Source organism: Seriola dumerili, unplaced genomic scaffold (assembly GCF_002260705.1).
Source record: "Seriola dumerili isolate Sdu_G_001 unplaced genomic scaffold, Sdu_1.0 BDQW01000017.1, whole genome shotgun sequence".
NCBI classification, from domain to species: Eukaryota; Metazoa; Chordata; class Actinopteri; order Carangiformes; family Carangidae; genus Seriola; species Seriola dumerili.
Genome location: NW_019174272.1, coordinates 4,663,085 through 4,672,743, shown reverse-complemented (window position 1 = coordinate 4,672,743; position 9,659 = coordinate 4,663,085). Strand labels below are relative to the sequence as shown.

At 39.6% G+C, this 9,659-nt stretch overlaps 1 protein-coding gene across 1 annotated transcript; it reads right to left on the bottom strand.

Annotated features, from left to right (window-relative positions):
* Nucleotides 1–1,001: 1,001 nt before the first annotated feature.
* On the bottom strand, nucleotides 1,002–6,893 carry LOC111227212 (aspartate aminotransferase, cytoplasmic-like). Its single transcript, XM_022752648.1, has 8 exons — nucleotides 6,716–6,893; nucleotides 5,538–5,719; nucleotides 5,123–5,246; nucleotides 4,527–4,744; nucleotides 4,261–4,411; nucleotides 2,864–3,029; nucleotides 2,442–2,584; nucleotides 1,002–1,806 (listed from the first exon to the last, which is right to left on the bottom strand). The coding sequence occupies exons 1-8, from the start codon at nucleotides 6,891–6,893 to the stop codon at nucleotides 1,667–1,669; spliced, it is 1,302 nt and encodes a 433-aa protein (XP_022608369.1). The 3' UTR covers nucleotides 1,002–1,666.
* Between the last annotated feature and the right edge of the window lie 2,766 nt (nucleotides 6,894–9,659).

The window sequence follows — 9,659 nt, the reverse complement described above, 5'->3', positions numbered from 1 at the left end:
CGTCTGTTTTCCAAAAAAAAATGTTCTCAACAAAATAAGAAAATAATGCTCATTTTTGTATCGCTGCATTACTGCCACACAGACGTGAATGATAGATGAGAGGATTACTTAATGATGTTTCCAGACGAACAATCATTTGCTGTATAATACATCCACAGCATTTGGAAATGTTTCTTAGCTGAGTGGAAAGGAAATCCTCCCAAAAACTTTATTTGGACCCTCTGACAGTAAAGGCTCCAAATAATTCAATACAAATAAAACACCTTTTAGATGAAAGGTTACTTTATAGGAAGCAGACCAAGAAAATGTTTTCATTAAAAATGGTTTGGTTTCTTGTTTTTCCAACTTTTGCCACTTTGATAGTCAGATATGATTGTAGTACTGCATGCTCACATGAAACTGGTTGATGTGTAATATGTGGCAAAAGATATATTGAGCAGTGATAAAGAAATGCATCAAGCTTATGGCTGGAAAATGGTTAATGTTTGCACAAGAAGAGACTCACTTGAAAGAAGCACAGACATTTGTGGTGATGTTTTGGTCAAGGTTGTTTACTCAGCAAAACTGCTGTGTGCAGAGTGTGTGTTTTCAATACATTTGTGACATATTTTTCTGACTACTGTTCACAGTAACTGAAGGGAAATTGTGAAGCATATTTTCTGCTCTAAATGCGGTAAGCAATATATGGCTGCTCACCTGAGGCTCTTCCCTCTATAGGTTACCTTTGTGGCATGAATAAGCTCTTGATTCATCTTATATTAGATAGTGTTGATGTGTAACTATGTCCAGTATATAGCCACACATACCATACCTTCTCAGATTTTACAAAATTCAAACTACAACAACTCACTGAAGAGTCAATTTAATAGAGAAAGACTCACACCCGGTCATGATGTTGATCACTTGAACATGCCCACTACAGTATGTGAAGGAATGGTTATATCGATATAATGATTTTCCCATTGAGAGTTTGATGAGAAGATTGATACCAATCTATTTGCCTTTTAAGATACAGCCAACAGCTTGTTATCTAAACCTCCATCGGGAGTCTATCTGTACTGGTAAATGGGTTTCGATCCTCCTCTCAACCAGGACGTGACATGGGCTGCTAAACTAGCGATGCTACCAGGAATGGAAATTGCAAAGTGACGTTTTTACTCTTAAGTTTTTGGATGGATTAAACACAGCAGATGAAGTGTGTTGATTTAGAGATTTAGGGCTGGTGGTTGTCAGTCTCCAACATAATCACCAAAGCAGTACTTCATGTGAATATATAAATATACACTGAAGTTAGTCAGTCTTTGAGCAACTGGCAGAATTTTAACAAAAGGATCACTGCACTGCCATATTCTTTTTACTTAATATGGCTGAGCTACTGCCACACACAGGACACATGAACACATCCTTTATTCATGTGTCTCACCTGAAAGGGCATCACAACCTGGTCTCAGTTACTAATGACTGGACTTACATGATGAAAGGTCAGAAGCTCTACATTTAGCGTTACCGTTTTCTATACGTTTAACAGCATTTACTTTGCAAAAGCTGCAACTGCAAAAGTACTTTTCTTGAACCAGAGCATTTCAATGTGATATATGAATGTATTTCAGCGAGGCTGAAAAGCCCCCGTGGCACTGATTTCAGATCTTGATCAAAAGCCACATGGTCAGAGTGAAGTGGTCAGGGCCAGATGGATGGAGTCAGTTACATATTCCAGGTTATGACCGTTGATTGCGCTCACATTTAGACAGCCACTGGGAAGGAGGTACACGTGTCTGCTCCTTGACAGAAACTCCACCTGCTGATCTAAAGCAGACCAAAAAAAAAGTACAGAGAAAGTTCATAATATGATAATATCATTGTGTAACTTTTTTACTTTATTGTAAGATAATGGTAGTGTTTTTATAAAAAAAATTTAAAAAAAATAAATAAAAAATTGGCAAATCTGGAAAAAAGAAATATATCATTAGCAATCATATTTATTGTTGAATAATCAGACTGTAAACTTCTATTAAAAAAAAAAATCCCTGCAAATCCCTTTGATGGAAACAAAATCATGAATATTCATTTAATGAACACTGATTAAGGTTAAGTCCTGTGCCTGTACAGACATCAAGTGAGCCAAACATATTTTTGGAACAATGTATAAAGTGTAATAGTTGCATATTCTACTCAAACATAGCCAGAAGGTCAGGCAATGAGTTCAAAGTGCTGAATCTGTAAAACAAAGCACTGTAAATGCCAATCACCAGTTTAAAAGGATTATACAGAGGAGAACAGAAAAGCAAGAGCTGAGAAAACTATTATTACTATTATGAATATCAATCAGTGTTCTGTCATGCTGTCAACAGAGGATTTTGTAGTGAATCATTTGCTGTAGATTATTAGAAAAATAGCTCTACCTAAGTCCAACATGGCAGAAACTGCTGTTTGCTCCTCACCATTCAAGCCTGTACAACAGAAGAGTCCACCTTGTTGGGTCAGGTGGTCCCAGCAGCCTGGGGTACCCAAGAGTCTCAGCTTTTCTCTCAAAATGTCCCTGATCAGCATACACCTCTCAACCATGCGCTTAACTTCTCCCTGCCTTGGAAACACAGTGGACACCATTTGGGAAATAAAAATCTTAAGTATATAATTCAATACCTGCATGCAAAATAACAAAAAAAATCCAGTGAGCATTTTGTCTCTAGTACCATTAAATGCTAAGGACACTGCCAATTCAACCTTTCGGAGCCCTACATGCATGAAGGAGTTGCCCGAACACTGCCATCATTAGGGACATCTACTGACACAGTAGCAATGATACCGTCCAAGCCACATTTTTTAAATTCCAGATTCTTCATTCAAGCGGAGCGTAACTCACCATTCAACAAGATGGGCGGGGTTACTAAGCACTGCGGCAACAACATGTGCTCCTCCTACAGATGGCTGGGCCCACAGTGATTTGACTATCCTGTCAGCTTGAGACTGCACAGACAACAGGGGGGAGTTCTGTTTTAAGATGCACAGGAGGTGTCCTACAGCCTCACCTGGTGAAGGGAAGAAGAAGATGAGCTTAGTGTAAAGACACTGTGTTCCAGCGATAGTAATGTAATGTTATACTCTCTATCTCTTACAATGCCACTACTGAAAATTAGCCACTCAGTTCTGATCAAGTGAATATTAACCAGATCATAGAGAAACAAGCAAAAAGCTGATCTGCCTGCCAATGAGTTACATGATGCTAATACAGAGCTCTCAAGAAAGTACATAGCATTCAGAAAGTATTGAGAATCCCCTATGCTAAAATTGTAAAAAAATTTTGCAAGTTTATCAAAAAGGAGAAACTGAAATATCACACTGACATAAGTATTCAGATCCTTTAGCTGAAGCACCTTTGGTAGCGATTACAGCCTAGAATCTTCTTGGGTATGATGCAACAAGCTTTGCTCACCTGGATTTGGGGATTTTCTGCCATTCTTCTCTGCAGATCCTCTCAAGCTCTGTCAGGCTGGAAGAGGACCCAATGGTTAGGGTTAGGGTTAGTCATCCCTTTTTAAGTCTCTCCAGAGATGTTTGAGTGGTTTAAAGTCAGGGCTCAAGCCAAGTCCCAAAGCCAAAGCCATTACTGCATCGTCTTGGCTGTGTGCTTCCGTACTCCCAGGTGTGTGCCTTTCCAAATCATGTCCAATAACTGAATTTAGCACAGGTGGACCTAATCAAGGTGTAGAAACCTCAAAGATGATCAAGAGAAATGGGAGGCACCTGAGCTAATTTTCAATTGTCATGGCAAAGGGTGTAAATGTTTACGTCAATGTGATTTTCTTTTTTTTCTAAATTTCTGTTTTTACTTTTCCATTGTGGGGTATTGATTGTAGATTGATGATGGAAAAAATAATTTAAATGATTTTAGCATTAGGCTGCAACATAGCAAAATGTGAAAAAAGTGAAGGGGCCTGAATACTTCCTGAATGCTCTGTAAAATTGAAAGGCAACATAAAATGTGACTGTGACGCTGTTGATACTATGAGCATGCACTTTCTGGCAAACAGTCATTAAGACCGTTGTTACTTTTGCCTAACCCTATCTGTCTGCACAAAAGAAAAGAAAATTGAGTTCAGATTGACTCACTATGTTTTCTTTAAATAGCAGAACAGTGGTACTTTGTGTTGCTTTAACATCATAATACAGTATTAGTTTGTAGTGTGGGCTCATCTGGCCTTTGGCCATAGGAGTGACAAATCCTTGAAATAAATAATTTTTTTAACATCTCTCTCTCACCGTATAGGCCAAAGCAGTGGGAGAATGACTGAGCACAAAGGAGCTCCATCCCCTGCGATACAAAGTGCTGTATGGGCCAGGCATCCCGATTTAAATCTCCATAGCAGAGCGCCTGAGCAGGCAGCAAGAGGAAAGGGAAAAGCCTACGCCTCTGTTGAAACAGTGCCGAGCGAGTAAATGATGATTTAATCAGGGGATAAGAGCTATTTGTCTAATAAAAATAATTTTAGCCTCTGTTTAAGAACATAAATGTACACATTAGTTACCATGATGAGTTGTGTAATCACGGTCCATTGTTTCTGAGTGAGATCAGCTCCGGTTGGGTAGTGGGCAGATGCTGACAAAACAACAACACTTTGCTCAGGAGCCCTCTCCAGATCCTCCAGAAGCTTCTCCAAACAAACACCCCGCTGCTTGTCATCCCAGTAATAATACTCACGGATATCTTCTATCCCTGCTGCCTGGAAGATACCAGCCAATGAGTCTGCAAGGAGGATCAAGAAAAACATTATATTAGATGTCTAAAGCAGAACAAACTCCTCAAGATATCCTAGCATGTAATTACAGTATGCTGCCACCGCTCAGAGTGAATATGATTCTTTTTTTCATTTCATGGTGAATACTTTTTGAAAATAATTGAATTATAACCTTTTAACCTCTAGTCTGAGCTACAATTGTAATATGATTACAGTTTCTATCTGGTTTCTCTCTCACATATAGTGTATTTTCATGTTTAGAAATTATATTTTATAATTTCTATCATTTAAAAAGTTAAGAATGCACACCCACACCACGCACACTGTCATATTTGCCAACATTTAAAAGCCAATAAACTGGTTGTGTGAGGTGAGGTTTTACTTACCATCACAAGGGGAAGAGAGGTAGACTGGGCCGCACCAAACAGCTCTGACATTGTACCAGTGTGTCAAGAGTTCAGCCCCAAGACGCACTGCAGCAGAAAAACTAGGAGTCTGGATACCTAACACCTGCACCAAAAGTCAGGAAACACCAAGAGCTGAGCTACAACTACGATGATAAACCTCCGTGGTGCTGATCTTGTATTGATTTTTTCTGCTGTTGAAGCTGGATTTAAATACATGACAGAATAATAACAGATTCATCTGCACAGTGCGTCCAGGTAATGACAGGGCTGATGGAATTGATGACTGGCTACAGGCTTCTGCTTCATCCCTCTGTGTTTGTTGCTGCACGAACTGAATTGTAATTGGATACCTAAACTATAATTAGTTACAGTGTATATGTACAGCTGAGATTACCCGGTTCTCCACGATAGCCGGAGAGCTCTTCCCCAAAGCCACCTCTGTGGCTCGCCTGGTGAATTCTGTCAGCCCGAGAGAGGATGGATACTCTGGGCAAAATGTGGGGTCAGCACTTAACTGTTGCTTTATTTTCCCAACAAGACGCAATTCAAAGGTCTTCCCTTCCTCGCTGTAATACTCTGTGAAAGACAGTTATTGCAAACGTTTTTCTCATCCAAAATAACACTGGGTGGAACTGTGAAAAAGATATAAAAGTGATTTGGAAAAGGAAAACAATGAGGGGGAACTATATCCTAACTGAGAGTCTCAGAAAGTCCACCCTAAAACAGAAGTAGTTCTTAAATACATGTGATATGTAAATGTGATATGGTACAGATCCTCTACTGGCAATATGGTTAAGAAGTTGTTGTCTTAGTTGTTAGTTTGCATGGTATGTCTAGGTAAAGATTTATAAAATTATTGAACCATTAAGAAGATAATAAGGTGCAAAAAGGTTGATTTTAGGATTGAGTTTGCTTGCAGGTATTTCAAGAACTGTCCCAATTTTTTCAGCTGGAAACAGGTGATTACTACAAGGTTAAACTTTGAAGGCTTTAAAACGCCCTTTCAGAAATCTGTTGATGAAATCACATGGACACTTTGCGCCTGTTTCACCAGTGACACAAATCATGGAGCCTCTGCTACATAAACAGAGAACTATTATACTTTGGCACTATCTGTATTTATTGATGTTATGAAATTCTGGTTCACTGTGAACTACTGTATATGTCAAATAAAATATCCATGAACCCCCAGATTGAGTCAGTAATTCAGTGTAAATGGACCACATGTGTCTCATGCTCTGATTTAAAGCTGATGGAGCCAGATAAAATCTGTCATAGCTCTTGTCTATGTACCATGAAAGCTTGCACCATTGCACCAGTGTTTTTTATTGTTTACAGATTTTTGTAGGCCTGTGAAAGGCCCATTATTTATGACGTGGCATCATTCTTGCAAAGAAGCCCAATTGTCTAACAACAGATAATATTAAAACATTTATAACTGACTGAAGCGCAATATATGCAAATTGAGAGTGGCACTATAAAACCCCTCCCTCTCCTCTTGTTTCCGAGTCGGACCGTTGAAGAAACAACAATTGAAAAGCGTCATAAGTAAAGGCGGATTAGTGGACTCACCTCTTCCTCCCAGGTACACTTTCCTGGCCTGAGTGACCGTCTTGAAGGCGGACAATAGTTTTGTTTCAGAACTCGCTGCCGCTGCGGAGTGGGTATTGGTAAACACAGAGTGATGACCTCCCGGGTCTCCATTTTGGTTGACCCCTTTTTCATCATGGCCACTGCTGGGTCGGCTCATCTTGAACCCAGCGAGCCAAATCAGACCGCTAGCTGCAAGCCTTTTGTTTTGCCACTGTTGCCAAGCTACAGCACGTTTGGATATTGTCACCCCGGCAACGCTGATGGATGAGTTTGTCACTCCCTAATTTGTGGGTCTGGTGAGTTTACTTTTGCCATCACACTCAGCTATCATCAAATAGGCTAGCCCATCTGGAAATGAAAGGATCAGTTATCAGTCTTGGTCAAGACGAGGCCAGTTTCAAATGTATTTGCTTGAGCCTCTAACACTGACAACAAATCAAAAAGAAAAGAAAATGCTCCTCATTAAGGTTTGGTGGTTGTACAACAGGCGTGTTGCTTCCTTAAATCAATGAAGACACAATGAGGAAGTGAGTCAGGAGGCAGCATTTAATTTAAACAATGCTTCAGGTTCAGTGGGATAGACATTAGCTGGGAATATTTTGTACATTTTGCAAAAGAGTTGCTTTTTCCATGGCTTTCACTGATCTATCTCTGTAGAGTAGATGATTTATTTTTTATTTTTTTAATCCTCCTAGCTTTTTCCTCTAGCCAGTAGAATTACATCCCCTTTGCAGTCTGAATCTGATAGTGATGATACAAAATGTGTCTGTTTGTGCCTGTGCACCAAGTCACACTTTCTTACTCTATTCCCAATGAAGCAGAGACATTCAGCTTCCCCTCTTGCTCTCCAGGTTATAGTGCTTTTGCACCGAGCCTCTGGGAAATAGAGCAATTCTTCTGGGCAGAGAATTGAGGAACAGCCATTTTGTGGGGATGAAGAGGAGGCAGTGAATCTCACAGTAAGTGAAATCAAAGTAAACATCTTGCATTTATTATATGGCAGATAAACCAGTGAGCCAAGGCTTTGTAGTTCACTTTATACAGCTGATAATCACAAATCACTGCACTAGATGGCAGTAGATGGCCAAACCAGGCAGTTAGTCCCTTCAATTAGCTGACCCAGAGTAATTTAAAAAAAAAAAAGATTTCTCCAGCCTGTTTAATCCCATGTAATGTGTGCTATTTTTCCCTGTAACTATGATCAGAGAATGAGCTAATTAGTAGTAGCATTAGCCTATATGTGTAACAGTGGTGTTTTCCCCAGCCAAATGATAGGGAGAGATGCATCTTTTCCTAAAATGTAATACATTCCTCAGAGATGGCATTGTATTTTAGACCAACAAGACAGCTGTCTGTACAGAAATCTGTCTCTTTGCCCTTGCTGTGAATGGGTTATTCCTAGTGTGGTTGTTGAATGTCAGCACAGAATGGTGAGCGTAGAAAAAAATTGGCTTTCATTTCATTCTGAGGGAAACATTTACCTATGACTTTGTCAATTGCTGGACATGTTTGCCTCGCATCAAACTGCATTGCGGCTACAGCTGAAATATTTGTGTGATGTCAGGTTGTCTGTGTTTGCCCAGTTGTCCACTGGAGGAAGAAAGATTACAGCCAAACAACAAAATGGTCCCAGAAACGCAGGTACAAAGCTATATTAGCAAAATTCCTATAATGAAGCCACTGTTGATTCTGTGACTCCATGCTTGTATTCATCTAAGTAAAAGGCATTTCTTGATTCATACAGTATATCTACCACTAAACTGTCTTATCAGGAGGCTATTATTAATAGTAGTGAGGAAGACGATGCCATAATAGAGGTTGCAAGCTGGACTCAGTGGTATGAGCCTTAGTCATGCCACCATGTTATCAGGACAAATCTACGATACTTTATCTAATTAAGGTGCTGGTGACTCAATTAGATTAAATGGCATCTAACTGGTGAGCTCTGAAGTCTGGTGTCAAAGGACTTTTTCTTTGTCTGTAGTGCTCTGTGTTCTGAAAATACCCGCCTGTCCTGACGAAAACTGCCCTAGCACCCAGCTCAGGACAAGATGTTGGCACAGGAAAAAAAAGTTTATAGTTTAAAAACTATTCGATTCCATTGTTTGACATGAAATGTGTATGTGACATACACATGGATAAGTTTTCATTCCGCAGCAAGTTGTGTTTCCTGTCAAATAGACCTGGTCATATGTTAAGTGGTGGCTTCAATTTTATTTTCCCCAAAAAATGTTTAGAATCTGTAAAATTGATTTAATCCTGCTCATGGAAAACATTGTAGAGGGAATCAGCTGATAAGAATATGGCTTGACTTCAGACAGGATAATTGTTTCCACTCCGAGTTGTTGTGGCTTTTTGCTGGATGATATTTCAGAAGTCACACAGCCCGCCTGGCAGAGCTAATGCTGGTCACAGTTTGTTTTCAAATGTCTTGCATTCTGCTCTTAGTTTATTTTTTAAAGTCCCAAATCTTGTAAATTCCTCTTATAACATAACATGATTTCTGCTTAAACAGTAGCAGCGCCAGAGATGATGGTGGTTTCAGTGTGTGGGTGACTACTTAAAACAAGAAAAATTGTGATGTTTAGAATTTTCTCTGAAGCTAATATTAACTGTAATCTTACAGAGACCCCCCCCCCCAGGGACTCCCAAGATAAATCTGTGGGTTCATGAGTTGATTAAGGAGATGGGAAAGAATAAAAAATGTATCACAGTTTTTTTCTTGTGAAAGTACTGGATACTTTCACCTCCTCAGGCCTCTAAAAATCCTTAGAATGAAACCGAACCATTCTTTAATCAAACTGATTATAACTCGCAGGGGGTCTCAGGCAAAAACATTTGGGAGCCACTGTAGTGCAGAGCGATGAGACGCTGACTGGAGATGACTGTGGTGTATGGAGGCCAATAATATTTAATAATATTT

Excerpts from the sequence above, each read along its gene's own strand:
- LOC111227212 (XM_022752648.1), bottom strand. The coding sequence starts at position 6,893 with ATGAGCCGACCCAGCAGTGGCCATGATGAAAAAGGGGTCAACCAAAAT. Across the intron at positions 4,745-5,122 it reads CCTCTCTTCCCCTTGTGATG|ACTCATTGGCTGGTATCTTC; the intron begins GTAAGTAAAACC and ends TCCTCCTTGCAG. Across the intron at positions 3,030-4,260 it reads CCACTGCTTTGGCCTATACG|GTGAGGCTGTAGGACACCTC; the intron begins GTGAGAGAGAGA and ends TCCCTTCACCAG.